A 17,666-nucleotide genomic window follows, 5' to 3' on the forward strand; every position below is an offset into this window, starting at 1 on the left:
GGTTCGGTCTCTAGGCCGGGAAGATTGCCTGGAAAAAGAAATGGCAACCCACTCCAGTATTCTTGCCTGGAAAATTCTATGGTCAGAGGAACCTGGCGGGTTAGTCTATGGGGCCACAAGAAGTCGGACATGGCTAAGTGAGACAGGTAGGTGAGGCTAAGGATGGGGGTACTGATCAAATCACATTACCTGGGTCCTCACCCAGGCCGGGGGGCACTAATTCCTACAGCGCCTTTGCCAAGGGAACCCCCGCAGGCACTAATGAGAACTCCACCTGAGATGGCCAGGGTACAAAGTTACCCAGCAGGAGGCAGATGTAAAGTCCCTGGTCTCTCTGGTCCCTGACTACCTCTAGGGGGTGATTCTTGAAACTGGTGCTTCTTTCCCTCCATGTGGTTACCCGCCCTTGGAGATGATCCCAGATAGGTCCACCCTGGTATCTCCACTTAGAACAGGGGCTTATGTCCTTGAGACACTCATCACTGAGCAATGAGGGGTTCTCAGCTCTGTTGAGTCCTGAAAGACGCCCTCACAAAGAAGAGCTATGCCAGCAAGCTTCCCCTTCACCAGGCAAGAGACTGCTCAGGACTCTGGGGTGGGTTGGGCAGAGTCTGTGATTGGCACACCAGGCTTTGAAGATTCACATCTTTATTAAAGGCTTTGACAGTGGCGAGAGGGCTGAACAGTCCTTTGCTATAACAAATGTGATCAACTCCATCTGAAGGAAGAAAGCCTTGTGGGGCTGGCTTGGAGCTGGAAATCAGCAGGTTCAGTCTTGGGGTGGGGCTGGGGGGAAGATACGGTGAGGAGGGGCCCAATTCCTTCCCTGCTGCAGCCAAGATGGTCATCACAGGCAGACTGAGGCTCCAGCCCCCTCCTCCCCTCACCCAGCCGCTAGTTTTACTGAGCTTCAGAGCCAGTGCCTACTTTTAAGTCGGAATCTGATTTTAAATGCATCAGAGTTCACTATTAGAGCCAGCACTCTCACATGGCAACAAGTTCCTATGTGATCCCTCTGTGGGTCTTCAGGGTCCCCAGTGGGTGGGGGTGGGGATGTGGGCACACAGCCTTCACCCATGTGAAAGCTGAGGCCATGGGGGTATCCCCAGGATCAGGGCGTCAAGGAAGAGGGATGGCAGAGGGGCTGAGGGGAAGGGGCAGTGGTTCCGCTAGTCAGATGAGACCACCTGCCTGTGTTCCGCTCAAGTTTGGGGGCCTTAGTTAGCTTAGGGTTGGGGCCAAGGGCTCAAGAACGAAAACCTCCTTCACCACTGCCCCAGAAGCCTGCTGCTCATTCCTAAAACCCCAGAATGGCGGGGCTAGATGAGAGCTCTGGGACCATGCAGGATAACCAGCCCATTTTATAGGTGGGGACGTGGGGGCTCAGGAAGGCGCCCTTTCCTGGGTCCCACTCGGCGCACACAACCAGAGCCAGGACTTCCTCTGCTGCTCCACACTGCTTCTCCTGGGAGGGCAGTCTATCAGAGCAAAGGCGCTGAAACTTGGCGGGCCTCAGAATCATCTGGAGAACCTGCTAAAGCAGTCTGCTGGGCCCCACCCCAGAGATTCCCATGCTGCAGGTCCCTGGACTCCACTGAGAGCAGTGCTGGGTTGGAGGTCACCCCTTGGGAGGGCTTGGGGCAGGTGGTGGCATGGCAGAGAGAGAGAAGGGCCCAGTGTGGCCAGCAGGAGGGAAGCAGGCTTGGAAGGTCATGTCTGGAAGCAGGGAGCGGCAGGGAGTGGCAGGCCCCATCTCCGCTGAGAGGAGGCCCTTTGAGGGTGAAAGTGCCCCAGAGGGGACATGAACTGGGCTGGCCTCCAGGCAGGCAAAGGCTGGAAGAACCCAAACCCTTCAGGGAAGGTTTGGTTTGAAAGGCACTTTGGTACCCGTGGGGCCCCTGGTGGTGTAGGCAGTGTCTGTGGGTGCTGTCAGCAGGTCCCCTGGGGCCATGCCAGGGCTCAGGAAGGAGCAGTAAGGGCCCCTCTGAGGTTGGCTGGGGCAATATGGGGGCTGCTTCGAGAGCCTAGCGACCAGGCCTTCTTCACCAGGGACCCCGCCCTGCCCCTGGTTCTGGCTCCTGGAGTGGGAGGCCCAGGGGGTCTTCGAGCTAACTCATGGTGCTCTCAGGGCCACCCAGGGATCTGGTGGCCTCCGTCGGGTGGTTGCTTGGCCTTGGAACCTTCTCTGTGGAATTTTTAGAGAGGTGGAATTTGGTCCCGGAGAAGGACCAAATGACAAGGGAGATAACTGGGGACCAGGACCTGGGAATGCTGTGGTGGGCAGGGGCTGGCTCAGGGACCCCATCTCTCTCTGTCCCCAGAGAGTCTGAGCTAGTCAGCCCCTCCCCTCAGGTCTGCTGCGTAGCCCTTTCTGCCAAGCTGTGGCCAGCCGGAGGGGCAGCGACGCCTCCTGCCCCTGCCGAGGCCGGCGCCCCCAGCAGGCCTTCGAAGTAGGTGCCTAGAGAATGCAGGTCGAACACAGGCTGGGACGACGTGGGGCTCTGGAGGCTCAGGAATCGGTTGTACTTCTTCAGGCCGCCCTGCGGGTCATGGTGGTGTGCGGTCAGCAGCTCTATGAAGGTGACCTTGTGGAGGGCCAGCAAGCGGGCCTCGGCCCGGGGCAGGATGGCTGCCCGCACCAGGGGCTGCAGGGATGAGAAGCACTGCAGGCTGCTGAAGGGGTGGACGTGCAGGGCCAGCTGGGGGCTGGGGGACACCTCGAGCAGGCGGCACAGGTCGCGCATGGTCAGCACGGCCGCCAGGGCGCTGCGTTCGCTCATGTTTCTCGCCAGGTAGGTCTTGGCCAGGCTCTTGAGTTTGAAGCTGCTGGCCCCCGGCACGCACTCCCGGATGAGGGGCAGGGTGGCTAGGAAGCCCGAGATGGACTTCTGGAACTTCCCCAGCATGTTCATCTCCTCCAGAGCCTGGAAGAAGCTGGGGAGACTGGGCCCCCACAGCTTATAGCAGGCCAGGATGGGCTGGCGCATGCTCGCTAGGAAATGCAGGAAGTGCTGCAGTCCCACCTCCAGGGAGACAGCCTTGGAGTACACGTTGAGCACCTCGGGCTGGATGAGCGCGCGGAACTGGCTTTCCTGGTTCACGGCTGCCAGCTGGCTAATCTTCTGGGCTGGGCAGGAGAGAACGGCAGCGTGAGGCCTCAAGGGCAAGGCTAGGGGCACCAACCCCACCATCCAGAGACCCCACCTTGGGGCCTGATGGCAGGAATCAAGCATCAGCCTCAAACGCAGCTCTGACCCTGGCTCTGATAGGGATGGGGGTCAGAAGGGGAGGGGGGCTGCCCTCCAGGCCCCCTTCCTCCCCTGCTGGGAGTCCTGCTCCCCCCTGCCCTGCCACGTTCCGGAGTTCCCCAAACCCTTTCACTTCGGGTCCCTCCTGTCTTCTGCCAGCCTCCACCCACCTACACTAGGGACCCCTCACTGCTTCAGCCTAGCCCCTCACTCCCTTTCCCCTGGCCGCCAACCCCATCAGCCATGTAGCTAAAGCCCTCAGCATCAGAGTGCTGGCTCAGACAGCACACCTGCCCAATCCACTCCATTCAGAGCATGGCCCCGAATCTTCCAGTGAGGTCTGCAAACGGCTTCCCTGTTCTGTGAAATACTCGCTGCTTGTGTCTCCCTGGGCTGGCCTCATGCTGAGCCCAGGCAGCTGGATGGGACCCAGCTTCCTGCAGGGCCAGGGTAAGCACCGCGGAATTGAAGGAGAAGGGGTCACATTTCTCTGTGACCTTGCAGCAACCATGGAAAGAATGGGCTCTGTACTCAGCCTAAGGCTGTGTTTGGATTGCTGGTGTCACCTCGGCGACTTTAACGTTGCGTTTCTATTTAGAAGTGTGTTCCCAAGGCTCCCTAATGGAAGCACCAGTCAGGGAGGGACTCATGGAGGTGCTTGCCTCATGCCTCAGGCCCTGGTCAAAGCAGACGTCCTTATTCAGAGAACCAAGTTCAAACACCCGAGAGTCCCCGGGAAGTGCGGTGCTCTGGCCACAGCTCAGGGCTCTCCCGGGCTCACAGATGGCTCTGCCTGCACTTATCCTGGGGACTTAGGGACTGAGCAAGAAAGAGTTGGGGGGTGGCCACCGGAGAACCCACTTTCATTGTCAATCTTGAGGTCAAAGAAAACGAGGGGCTTGTCTTCCACCAGGGAATTGGAGGGGCTGTCGTCCAGGACTCCGAGGGAGCTGGGGCCCTCCAGCTGGAGGTCACTGGACTCGCTGCTGTTGTCGGCCAGCTCTCGGGAGTCCTGCAACACAGAAGAAACCAACAGGTCAGGGGGCTATGGGGGCCGAGAGCGGGCAGCAGCCATGTGAGCCGGTTCCTTGTCAACAGGCGTGTGTGCTGGTGTGTGTGTGAGCGTGGGGCGGGGGGCGATGAGAGTGCGTGAGTATGTCGGGGGGTCTGTGTGTGCCTCAGGGAGGGCCTGTTACTGGGAAAGAGGGGGCACTTCCAAGCGAGTGCCTGAACAGATGTGAACGTGCATGCACACGTGTGAGGGTCATGCGTGTGAATCAGGGCACGTGTCTTAGTGCGTGAGTAGGATGGGATCATGGGGGCAAGTGTGAGTGAGTGTGAAAAAAGTGTGGGAATGAATGCAAATATTGTGTGTGTGTGTGTGTGTGTGTGTGTGTATGGGGGGTGTGGGTTTGTGGGCCTGCGTTGACACAGGTGTGTGTGCAAGTGTGATACTGTGTGGCTGAGTGTGCACATGGGTGAGCAGGGCTCGGGGGGAGGCTCAGGGAAGGTGTCGGGGCTGAGGTGGGCAGGGCCCAATGTGTCTGCTCCTCGCTTCAACTCATTGAGCTGACTCAGAACAAACATCATGAACTGGGGGGCGCTGGGGGAAGGAGTCCCATCTCGAACCTCAGGTGTTTCTCTGGAAGGGGCAGGACGCCTGGCTTTTCTTGTCCCCCAGGTGAGCTGAGGGCCCGGCACCCTGCGCAAAGGAGAGGGGAGGGCCGCCCGGCCCCTGGGACGCCACCCCTAGGGGGCACAAGGCGCCTGGCTGTGAGAGTAGTGGAGAGGCGGCGGCTCAGACCCGGGAGCCCTCTGCCATTTGGCGTCCAGAAGACAGCTGCTTAGGCAAGCAGGCTGGGGCTCCGCCAGGCTGGGCACCTGAGGCTCTGTTCTCCACCAAGGTGTGAACGCTGTTGAAGGGCCCTGGGGGTGGGAGGGGCTCTAGCTGTAAGCGTTTAGACCCCCGGGGCTGGGGCGAACGAGGGAGGTAGAGCCTTTCATAATATAGGTAATTGCTTATCATCTGCACACCTGGCAAAGCTTGGGGGCCTGCTCAGAACTTCCTGTGTCACCTATGGATATTAACCAGACACCAGGAGGAAGGGACGTGGCCACTGTCACACGGCCTGCTGAGGGCACTGCTGGGACAGAGTCCAGAGCGGGCCCCAACCTTGCCCTCTGACAGACTGCCCTGGTGGCTGATGGAGTTGGCCTCGCCCGAGGCCTCTCTGAACTCTGACGTCTGGCTGTCGTCCCTGGCCTGGGGCAGAACTAGCCTACTGTCTTCGGCCCTTCCACTCTCCAGGTCAAACCTCTGTTTTACTGAAACTTCAGCCAAGTGCAAAGTCTTTGCTAACCACAACTAAAATGTGCTGGGATTTTCCTGCGAGTGGCTGATTTCTGCTTTATGTGCATTTCATAGCCCTCTCCAACTTCCTCCTAGGTGCTGATAAAAACAGACACTCACTGAGTCCATATAGAGCTGGTTTGGCTTAAAGCAGCCTGTGAGTTTTCTGGGACTCTATATCCGAGGCCCTACTTTGACAAAATGTAGGCCTTATGGATCAGTATCCTCGAGTTGGCCACGCATCCAAGGCTGGTTTGGCATGTCCTGCTGAGTCTCTGTCATGCTGTCAGGGCTCCCATGCCTCCCTGGAGGGAGCCTTCTCCGGGAGTCTTCTTTGAAGTTGCTAGAGCAGACAGGAGACACTACCTTCTTCCCCCGTGGGAGATCTAGTTGTTTCCTGTCTCCAAGCTTCCAGTGCCTGTTCCGATCACAGGCAGGGGTGCTCTCACACTCGGGCTGGTGGAAACAGCTGGACTCCCCTTGCTGCGGCCTCCCCTGCGCTTCAGGTGAAGTGCCGTCCCCTTGGCCCAGTCTTCTCTGCCACCCACCGACTTGGCCTTCCCCTCTTCCTTCTTCTCTTTGCTCCAAACTGCCAAAGCCCTCACAGTGGCCCTGAGTGCTTCCGTCTGTCTTCCGGGACTGTCTCTTCAGGCTGGAAAGCCAGCGCCTTCTCTTCAGATAGTCCTTTCCAAGACTTGATCTCCCTGGAGAGCAGCATCTTTGAGCTAACTCCCCCATCTTTATTCCAGGGTCACTTATGATAGCCACGAGACCCTCACTTTTTAAGAGCTTCTCGTGGCCCTGGGGTCATTCTCTCTTTTATAGTCATGGAAATATCCTTTGTCCTGAACTTACTGAAGACCCTGCTGGCCGCCTTAATAAAAGAACACCCCTTTCCATTGAGTTGTCAAGGGAGGGAAGGCTGAATCTTCCAGCCCAGACTCCTCTTCCACCCAGATTTCTCTTGCCCTTGGGGATGACCATAAAGTATGGCTACTCCACTGGGCTGGTCTCACAGGAATGCCTTCCACTGAACTCCAGCTAGCACTGCAAGCAGTTCCCCATCCCTGCCTTAAATCCCAGCAGTACAGCTGGGAAGTACTGACATTTAAAAAAGACTTTCCTAAAGACCCAGGGTTAACAGAATCAGCACAGCTGATTATCCAGCTGATATCCAGCTCTGATGCTGGATATCTTTCTGTCCTTCCACGCCCCCCACTGCCACTCCTCAACCTCATTCCACAATCAGGATTAAGGGGGTGTAGGAGCATGGAGCATAGAGGGGGAGAGTAGCAGAGACCTGAACCCAAGAATCCAGGAGAGGGCCTTTTGTTGGAAAAAGCTTGAGATTTGCTTGGAAGGGAAAGGAATGGCAGCAGAAAGAACCAGAGGGTGGAGGAGATCAGAGCCCTCACGTGAAGACTGGAAAGTGGAAAGTGAGAAAAGGCTTTGAGGGACCCGTGAGTAGGAGATGACGGTGGTGAGTGTGAAGGGATGAAGGATTTAAGGAGTGTTGCCGTGAGTTATGAGTTGTATTCTCTGTAATAGTCTTTGAAAGATGACTATATACTAGATAATTGGTTAATGGACTGTGTTTCTTTGACTGCAAAACTGAGCCATGTGGGATCTGGGATATTTCTCAGGATACACAGACAATCAGGATACATGTGCAATCGGGTTCACGAACTCCATTTCACTCATCTTCATCACAGTCAACTTAGCAGATTAACCACATCTCAACTTAGCACAGCAGGTGGAATGGCCATACTGAGGTGCTCCTAGGAAGCTGCTAGCTTATCACCTTTCAAAAAACCTCTAGGAGGTTTATCTGGAAAGACCCAGCATCTCCCCTTCCCAACCTGGATCATATGCCAGCATGTATACGTCACCTCTGTTCAAGGCTGATACGTACACAAATGAGCAGCATTTCTTTGACACAGATATGCAATCGAATCCCTCAAGAGGAGAAGGGGGCGACAGAGGAGGAGATGGTCGAATGGCATCAACAACTCAATGGACATGAGTTTGAGCAAGCCCTGGGAGACAGCGAAGGACGGGGAAGCCTGGTGTGCTGCAGTCCATGGGGTCGCAAAGTTAGACACGACTTAGTGACTGAACAACACAACCACCTTGATTGTGCATAAGCAGTTTAAAAAAATCTTTATGTCCAGGCTGAGCCCCAGACCAATATAGTTAGACTCCCTGGGGGTGGGACTCAGGAATCTGTCCTTGGTAAGACCCCCAAGTGATAGCAGTGCACAGCCAGGATTGGGAACAACTGTCCTAATTACGGGTTCATTCCACGTTTGGGCATCAGCAAAGCAGACAGAAGCCAAGCTCTTTGCTATTCAACATTCTCACCTGAAGTATCTAGTATCGACATTAATGCTAATTTAGAGGCCTTACAAATAGCTGTGAAAAGAAGAGAAGCGAAAAGCAAAGGAGAAAAGGAAAGATATAAGCATCTGAATGCAGAGTTCCAAAGAATAGCAAGAAGAGATAAGAAGGCCTTCCTCAGCGATCAATGCAAAGAAATAGAGGAAAACAACAGAATGGGAAAGCCTAGAGATCTCTTCAAGAAAATTAGAGATACCAAGGGAACATTTCATGCAAAGATGGGCTCGATAAAGGACAGAAATGGTATGGACCTAACAGAAGCAGAAGATATTAAGAAGAGGTGGCAGGAATACACAGAAGAACTATACAAAAAAGATCTTCACGACCCAGATAATCACAATGGTGTGATCACTCACCTAGAGCCAAACATCCTGGAATGTGAAGTCAGGTGGGCCTTAGAAAGCATCACTACGAACAAAGCTAGTGGAGGTGATGGAATTCCAGTTGAGCTATTTCAAATCCTGAAAGATGATGCTGTGAAAGTGCTGCATTCAATATGCCAGCAAATTTGGAAAACTCAGCAGTGGCCACAGGACTCGAAAAGGTCAGTTTTCATTCCAATCCCAAAGAAAGGCAATGCCAAAGAATGCTCAAACTACTGCACAATTGCACTCATCTCACATGCTAGTAAAGTAATGCTCAAAATTCTTCAAGCCAGGCTTCAGCAATACGTGAACCGTGAACTTCCTGATGTTCAAGCTGGTTTTAGAAAAGGCAGAGGAACCAGAGATCAAATTGCCAACATCCGCTGGATCATGGAAAAAGCAAGAGAGTTCCAGAAAAACATCTATTTCTGCTTTATTGACTATGCCAAAGCCTTTGACTGTGTGGATCACAATAAACTGTGGAAAATTCTGAAAGAGATGGGCATACCAGACCACCTGACCTGCCTCTTGAGAAACCTGTATGCAGGTCAGGAAGCAACAGTTAGAACTGGACATGGAACAACAGACTGGTTCCAAATAGGAAAAGGAGTACGTCAAGGTTGTATATTGTCACCCTGCTTATTTAACTTATATGCAGAGTACATTATGAGAAACGCTGGACTGGAAGAAACACAAGCTGGAATCAAGGTTGGCGGGAGAAATATCAATAACCTCAGATATGCAGATGACACCACCCTATGGCAGAAAGTGAAGGGGAACTAAAAAGCCTCTTGATGAAAGTGAAAGAGGAGAGTGAAAAAGTTGGCTTAAAGCTCAACATTCAGAAAACGAAGATCATGGCATCCGGTCCCATCACTTCATGGCAAATAGATGTGGAAACAGTGGAAACAGTGTCAGACTTTATTTTTTTGGGCTCCAGAATCACTGCAGATGGTGACTGCAGCCATGAAATTAAAAGACACTTACTCCTTGGAAGGAAAGTTATGACCAACCTAGATAGCATATTCAAAAGCAGAGACATTACTTTGCCAACAAAGGTCAGTCTAGTCAAGGCTATGGTTTTTCCTGTGGTCATGTATGGATGTGAGAGTTGGACTGCGAAGAAGGCTGAGCGCCGAAGAATTGATGCTTTTGAACTGTGGTGTTGGAGAAGATTCTTGAGAGTCCCTTGGACTGCAAGGAGATCCAACCAGTCCATTCTGAAGGAGAACTGCCCTGGGATTTCTTTGGAGGGAATGATGCTGAAGCTGAAACTCCAGTACTTTGGCCACCTCATGCGAAGAGTTGACTCATTGGAAAAGACTCTGATGCTGGGAGGGATTGGGGGCAGGAGGAGAAGGGGACGATAGAGGATGAGATGGCTGGATGGCATCACTGACTCGATGGACATGAGTCTGAATGAACTCCGGGAGTTTGTGATGGACAGTGAGGCCTGGCATGCTGCAATTCATGGGGTCGCAAAGAGTTGGACACGACTGAGTGACTGAACTGAACTGAACTGAGAGGTCCTTGGCTCCTGAGGAACTTTCTCAGCACTTGAGCTTACAATTGGGATCAGATTGGCCAGACACACGCATGCCTGTATTTTGCAGCCAGAAAACCCTAGCTCTTGCAAAGCCTGAAGGCCCCAGAGATACCGCACATGTTATCTGTTAACCCAGATGATCCCATTAGCCAGCCTGTGGTCCCTACGGCCCTCTGTCTCCTGCTCTGGCCCCTCTGCAGGCTCCAGGGGCCACGGCTCCCATCTTCTCAGCCAAGCACCTGTGTCTTTTTCTGATGTGCACACTCACCAGCATCATGGTCCCTCCCCTGGGTCAGTTGCTCCCCCGGGCCTTCCTTCCACTGCCGGTCACCATGCACTTCTTCTGGGGGCTGCCCCCTCGGCAAGGCCACCTCCTGCTTCCACTTTGTCCTGTTGCTACCAGGAACTGGGGCATCTTCTGTTCCAAGAGTGGGTGAAGACATCTACCTTTTTCTCCTTTGGCTCTGTTGACACAGGGCCCGCAGTAGAGGTGTGGCTGACCCACCTCATTTTTAAACACAGTCCTCACCCCAGGTCTCCAGCATCAGACCTGGGACTCCCTCTCCACCCCAAGAGTACAGCCCCACTGCCTCTCCCAGCAGGGGCGAGGTCTCTGACACAACACCCGAGCTGCTCGAGCAGCCTCTCCCCAGCCCTGCCCACCACACCAGATCAGTGCCAGAGCCCTGACATGTCTGGATTCCAGCCACTGACACAGCTGCAGCCCAAGCTGGGGGCTTGCATGCCCTGGTACACTTGGAAAACACAGTATCTTAGCAGGCCACTATTCCACAGGCGACGTAAGAGACGTGAGTTCAACCCCTGGGTGGGGAAGAGCCCCTGGAGAAAGAAACAGCAACCCACTCCAGTATTCTTGCCTGGAGAATCCCATGGACAGAAAAGCCTGGTGAACTACAGTCCATGGGGTCACAAAGAGGTGGATACAACTAAAGCGACTAAGCAGGCATTCCGAAGCTCTCACACAGCGGCAGGACGGATAAAGGCCACAGGGAGGGGAGGACATGGGAGCCGGGAGCATCCTGCAGACATCACCCTGCCCCCTTCTGCTAAGGAACTCTGGGAGCACCAGGGGTCTGGAAGCGGGCATGGCAGGTGGGTGAGAGACACACCTACTTAGGAGGATCTAATTTGTTTGCTTTGTAAAAAAATTTTTCCCCCAATAAGTTTCAGACTCCCGTAATGGTTAATTTAAAAAACATGTCTGAAGAACGCCCACACAAAAGTAGTGAGCCTCTGGTTCCCTTGCCTCCAGACCTGGTCTCCAAACACGAGCAGCTGTTTCTAATCATTTAATTCTTTGTAACCTGAAATGCACTTCTCCTTCCTGAGTTGATCAACCTCAGATAGCACCTAGTGGCTTCTTGCCTGACAGCTAAGTGCTAGTCTGACCCCACCCCCGCCCCCACGCCACCAAAATATTGCTGGTTTCAGGACTTCCACCTGACTCTCACGAAGTCTGGCCAGATTAACAGCATTCGAATCCTTCTCTTGCTCTTTCTTTCCCAGGCTTCTACTTCCATCCAGGGTTAGCCTTGTTTTAATGTTATCAAGATTATGGGATAGAAAGAAGTAACCAGCTTTCTGAGGAATTTAGAACATGGTAAGATTCACAAAGTGATTGGCTCTGAGGAATAGTGAAAAGGGTAGGGGGAGTCCTGGGCAGCTCTGGGGTCCCACCTTCTGCAACTAGGCAGATGTGTGCAATTTACAGAAAGGACAAGAGGCAAGGTAAGTTTGAGGTTTCTGTGGGGCATCTGAGTGGAGACACTGGGCGGCTGCTATGCGGCTGTGCGCATGGTTGAGATCATGGGGACAGTGTACAGATTCTAGGAGATGAGATCCCAGAAGCTAAGCTGGAAGAACAACATTTAAAAAAACAAAGAGACCTGAAGGGGGAGTGAGGAGGACTAGCAGAGCTGCAGGAGGAAACCTCCTGAACCCAAGGGAAGCAGAGTGTTGGGGCATTAGGACTGAAGGTGACCACTGGACTCAGAGGCACGGAGGTTACCCTGGAGATGGTGGCAGGGCTCACGGGCATGGTGGGGAAAGGCAGGGGACTGGGGCAAGGAAGGAGCACTGAGGGGGTGAAGGTTGAAGGGTAAATGGTTTGTGTGTGGGGGGTGCATGCAAAGATGGGACTTCTCCAGGGTGCTTAGTTACAGCCCACAGGAAGTGTTTGAAGATGCAAATGAGGATGGGGAGATGGAAGGAGGTTCCCAAGGGGGCAGGAGGGCATGGCCAGGGAGAGGAGGAGTGAGTCCTAGAGGGGGGTCCTCTAGTCCTAACAGAAGGGATGGGGAGGGATGTGATGGGGTCGGGTCAATCGGTCATCAGAGAGCAAGATGTGGGCCGCTGCTACGCCACCTGTCCTGTGGTCCTCCTAGGGCAGAAGGTTCAGCCACCGGCCAAGAGCGAGGGTGGGGAAGACGGACCAGAGCTAGGGAAGCAGGGGTGCAGCGAGGTGCCATGGAGGGCAGGGGGCGGGGCATGCCCAGGCAGGAGGCTAAGGAGCCCAGGAGACAAATCATTTATAGCTTTCCTCCCCTCGACTTTTCTCCAACAGAAGTTGGCCTCCAGGTGGCAGTGCAGAGCAGGGGAAACGAGTGCATCCTTCCAGGGCTGTCTTTGGAGGGCAGGCTACCAGAAGCGGGTGGTGGGGAGACAGGGCACCAAGATCCTGGTGGAAGACTGGCTGAAATGGTGGACCTTGCTGGCTGGTGGGCGGGAGGTAATGGCAGAAGGAACTGGGAGGCAAACAGCCCAAGTCCTGGAAGTAACTGACGGAGAGCTCAAGGAAAAGGAAGCTATGGTCAGTCTGGGCCAGTCTAGAGAGGGAAGGTTCTCAGTGATGGAGTGGTCTGGGGGCAGGAGGCAAGGGGGGTGGGGTGGCAGCTACAGGGGAATGGGGCAAAGATCCCTGAAAGGTCAAGGAGAGGAGAGGCCAGGGTGGCGCATGTTGAAGTTATCCAGGAAGAAAGCGGGACCCGGGTGGGGAGAGGAGACCTAGGAGGCAGTCTTCCTATACAGTGGGGAGCAGAAGGATGTCTAAGATGAGCTGGGGAAAGTGGGTTCATCTGGAGAGCCCGAGCCTCCGGGGCATGGAGGACGCTGCCAGATAGCAGAACCAAAACAGTCCAGGAGGCACAGAAGGCCTGGACCCCACCTCCCACCTCTGATGCTTACACAGGGTATGGAGGAAAGAGGGTCACAGCAGCCCCACAGGTGAACCAAGTGTCCGTGCAGAGGAGACAAAGACCACCAGCCAGGAGGAGCTAGGCCCAGCAGGGAATCTGATGGTCATGGAAGAAGGGTTTGCGAGGGTAATCGTTCAATAAGTGTTTATTGAGCAGCCGCACCTGCCAGGGCCTGGGAGCCACACAGTCCCTGCCCTCATGGGCTTACATCCTGGCAGAGGCCCAGTGGGAAGGCTTGGGGTGGGAGAATGGGGCAGTGGGAGTTGCAAAGGGTGCAAGAAGCTTCATCTTGGGCAGAGACTTGAGGATGTGAGGAATGAGAATATCCTGACTGGGGAGGCCTTAAGCCTCTTTGTTCAGAGGTCCACGGAGCCATTCATTCCCTGCTTCATTCTGTGACAAGACTTTCGGGATGCCAACCTGCCAGTCTCCAGGGCTGCAGAGAAGGGAGGCACTTGGGACTCTCAGAGGCTTGTCTGCGGGGTGTCTGTGCCAGTGGGTGGCCTCTCCAGAGGGTGGGGTGGTAGGAAAGCACTTGGAGAGGCCTCCGGGGGGACCTGGGCTGGGGGATTTTCCATGGGGGCCCTGCCAGAATCCCCAAAGGAGATCACTGGTCCAGGAATCTGGGATGCTCTGCCTCCCCCCATTATTCTCCTGTAAAAGGTGTTACGCTGGGAGATCCCAGGGGAATGAGGAAGGGGAAAGATGTTGAGCCACTGGGACACAGAAGGGAAGGGGTCAAGGGGTCGTGCAGCCAGTTGCACCAGGCGGGGTTGGCTGCCTGCTCTTTGGGGGTGGGTGGGATCCTCCTGGGGATTGGCAGGTTGGCTGGGAGGCCCAGTGGTGGCCAGGGTGGTGGCTTGACCCATGGAGGGAGGCCAAGTGCACGTGTGGGCACCATACGTTTTGAGCGGCAGGTGAAAGGTGCTTCGAGGGCGCAGGGCTCTTTGTGCCCTGCGTGACAGGAAGCTGATCCCACGGTGGACGGCGGCTTGCTCCTGGTGACCGGCAGGCTGGCTGGGACTCTCAGCGTCGGGGATGGCAGCTTGCTCGGCAGGATGGTGGGGAGGCCAAGCCGGGGGGCGGCATGTGCCGTGGGACAGACGAGAGGCCTGGAGGGAGTGGGACGCTCGGCGAGCTCTCAGCGGGGGGTGGACGGACGAGGAAGGAGGCAGGACAGCGGTCTCAGTGGGCTCCGCACGCTTTCCAACACAGAACCTCAGACTGAGGGCTGGCAGGGGCCTCAGGGGCCACCCAGTCCAGCCTTCCACTCTAATTCCGATCCTTTTCACCCCTGGGCAGGTGACAGCCCGGCCTCTATGAACTGCTATGAACAAACCTCCAGGGACAGGAGGGTCACAACCCATGCAGCCACTTGTCCCACTGTGGGATGGCTTTAAAGAAAGTTCTTGTTTACATGGAGTCACAATGTGCTAGTCTGGGCCCTGCGTGGTGCTGCCCTGCGCCCTCACACCCCCACGTGGCCCTGCATTGCTGCCGTTAACCGGGGAGCTGGTGTGGGTCCGCCCTCCTCACTGAGACTTAGGAGGGCAGAAAATTCATAAGGAAGCTGCAGACACAGGCATTGGCTAGTCCAGAAAAGACACAGGGCTCTGAAGGGAAGCCCTGTCCAGGTCTTCAGAAAGAATACATGTGATTACTGACGGCTCCTACCCTGGTACAATGGGAGGGCCGGGGCGATCCAGGCCACAGCTGGCAATTGGAGACTAACCTCCAGACAGCTCAGGACTCCCTGCCTCGCTGATAAATCCCCTGGGTGCGAGGTGAGTCTGAGAGTCATCTGCTGGGGCTGTGCCCCCGGGGACCTGGAATGGGCGGAGGCAGTGTCCTGGGCCGGACTTCTGAGCCACTCACCGGGTTCTCAGCATCTGAGTCTTCCGAGCTGCTGATCACCACGACGCGCTCCTCTGAAACGGAGCAGGGGAAATGGGGTTAGGTCCTGCCAGGGCTGCTCATGGACGGAGCCCAGGGTGCGCTCCTGTGGGAATCCTTGCAGGCCAGTGGGCTGGGTGGGTGACATGTGCCCTGAAAGGGGGCTGTCAACATTCAGCGTGCGTGCCAGCATGGATCTGCCTCTTTAGTCGCTCATTTATGTCCGACTCTTTGCAACCCTGTGGACTGTAGCCCGCCAGGCCTCTCTGCCAGTGGAATTCTCCAGGCAAGAATCCTGGAGTGGGTTGCCGTGCCTTCTTTCAGGGGACCCCCAATGCAGGGATCGAACCCGCCTCTCTGACATCTACCTGTGTTGGCAGGCGGGTTCTTTACCACTGGGCCACCTGGGAAGCCAGGATCTGCCTGTATGGAGGGGTTACTCAAGGTGGCTTTCCATCACTGCCTGCTATGCCTTGTCTGTGAAGACTTAATTCAGCTGCTGGCCCTGGAATGATTCAGAACTGACTACCCGTGGAGGGGGTGTGACAAATACCACCTGGTTTGGAACCTTTGGCCATCCTAAAGCAGCACACTTGTTGTTCCGATTCTCAGCTCTGTGAGCCGAGATGTTTCAGTTAAAAGATACTTTAGGTTTACAAAACCTTCTGATTACCAATAGCATTTGTGAGCAAGGATTCTCCATTGGGGCTGAGTGTATGGCCAGGGTCAGGGGTCAGTGTAGGACCTAGAATGAAAACAAAGCTGGACACTGGGTAAAACAGCTCCAGGAAGAACTGTCTTGAACATTCCAGGATTCTGTGTGTTGACCTCCACTTACATGAAAGGACTCCCTGTCTGGCAGTGGCCATAAAAGATACCTTGAACAAGCGAGATACTTTAGGTGGATGGCCTTTGTAAAAAAATTTGGGAACCGATGGGTATGGACTTTACCCAAGTCTTCTCTGAGCATGTGCTAGACACCCACCAACAAACATTGTTTGGGGAGACCCATCCTGTGCAGAGGCATGGTACTGGGTTCAAAAAGGGTGTGTCAGGGGAAGGAGCTAAGGAAATGTGTTCCCCAGGCCATCATGCTCCCTACATGGGCATCCCAGCAAAGCATGGGCTAAACCATCCACTCTCGTGCCACCCCTCCCCGCCCCGCCCCCAGACAAACCCTGGGCTTGCCCTTCCCCATTTGGTGGCAGCTGAGGGCAAGATGGAGAAGGCAATGGCACCCCACTCCAGTACTCTTGCCTGGAAAATCCCATGGGCGGAGGAGCCTGGTGGGCTGCAGTCCATGGGGTCCCGAAAAGTCAGACACGACTGAGTGACTTCACTTTCACTTTTCACTTTCATGCATTGGAGAAGGCAATGGCAACCCACTCCAGTGTTCTTGCCTGGAGAATCCCAGGGACAGGGGAGCCTGTCGGGCTGCCATCTATGAGGTCGCACAGAGTCGGACACGACTGAAGTGACTTAGCAGCAGCAGCAGCAGCAGAGGGCAAGACACACAGGGTATGCTGCTTGCCTTGGGCTTCCTGGGAAGGGCGTCAGGATGCAGAGGAGGGGTCCCACCCAGCCCCTGGAAGACAGCATGCAGGCCTCAGCCCATCCTGCCCATCCCCACTCCCTACCTGTCTCTGCAGGGTCGCCGGTTTGATGGTTGCTCTCGGGCAGGGAGAGCTCATCTCTTACAATGGGGCTCTTGGGGCTGGGGGGCCCATCCAGGTGGGGTGGCGAGACTGCTCTGGAGGTGCTGGGCCTGGGCTGCTCAGGGGAGCTCCAAGCCAACCTAGACTCTTCCCCCTCCTCAGACTCCATCTTGACGGCCTTCCGGGGGCACTCGGTCTGGCAGGCCTTCCTCTTCTGCGGTGTGGTCGTGTTGGTGCCCTCCTGTGCAGTGGGGTGTCACAGGGCAGGGTCAGGAGCCTCCAGGGGACTGGGGCAGTGGGCAGAGACCCAGACCTGAGTGGTAGGAATCTGTTCCCCGCCCCATGCCCTTTGCTCCTGCTGTCCCCTTTGCTACCTGCCATGAAGATCACACCTCTCTACACAGAGGCCCTCCCAGGTCAGCAGGCACACTGGCCCTGCTGGTGACCACTGACCACCGATCTCTGCTGGCTTCTGACTGCCATGGGAGGGGCTCCTGCTTGGAGGGAGGCTTCCTAACACGGCAACCAAGAGCTGGGAGAGCACAGAGTAAGTGCCTATTGAGGTCTGGGTTCTCACTTCCATTCCACCTCTTACCACCTAGTGGGATCTGGGCCCTGGGAAGGGGAGGCGAGGGCTGGGGAATATCTTACTTCTCTGAGGGAGGGGTCTTGGATGGAGAAGGCGTACACTGGCACAGGGTGTGCCCCTGGCACCGGCTGTACCACGGCCAATCCCGAGGCTTGCATCTGGTCCCTCGGCACCTCCTCTGGCTGCAAAGTTGGGAAACAAAAGTAGTCAGAAATGACCAGGCAGGGGACTTCCCTGGTGGTCAGGTGGGTAAGTCCCTGCACTCCCAATGCAGGGGGCTCAGGTCTGATCCTGGTTGGGGAGCTAGATCTCACATGCCGAAACTAAAGAGCACATTGCCTCAACTAAGGCCCAGTGCAGCCAAATGAATAAATATAAAAAACAAAAATGACCAGGCAGTATGACCAG

At 55.3% G+C, this 17,666-nt stretch overlaps 1 protein-coding gene across 4 annotated transcripts in view; it reads right to left on the reverse strand.

The window, feature by feature from the left end:
* Window positions 1-631: 631 nt before the first annotated feature.
* PML (PML nuclear body scaffold) overlaps window positions 632-17,666 on the reverse strand; it is a 55,402-nt gene continuing 38,367 nt past the window's right edge. Inside the window, exons 5-9 of one of the 4 annotated variants that reach the window (XM_005221911.5) lie at window positions 17,321-17,440; window positions 16,652-16,910; window positions 14,997-15,049; window positions 4,110-4,260; window positions 632-3,122 (exon numbers count right to left, since the gene is read on the reverse strand). In XM_005221911.5, the coding sequence (XP_005221968.1) occupies window positions 3,115-3,122; window positions 4,110-4,260; window positions 14,997-15,049; window positions 16,652-16,910; window positions 17,321-17,440 (591 nt within the window). In that variant the 3' untranslated portion in view covers window positions 632-3,114. Of the gene's footprint in view, window positions 3,128-4,109; window positions 4,261-13,248; window positions 14,324-14,996; window positions 15,050-16,651; window positions 16,911-17,320; window positions 17,441-17,666 lie in introns of those variants that run through there. The other 3 variants (XM_005221906.5, NM_001206503.1, XM_010817047.4) reach the window with 3 other exon arrangements.

The sequence above is a fragment of the Bos taurus genome, chromosome 21, assembly GCF_002263795.3.
Source record: "Bos taurus isolate L1 Dominette 01449 registration number 42190680 breed Hereford chromosome 21, ARS-UCD2.0, whole genome shotgun sequence".
In the NCBI taxonomy this organism is placed as follows: domain Eukaryota; kingdom Metazoa; phylum Chordata; class Mammalia; order Artiodactyla; family Bovidae; genus Bos; species Bos taurus.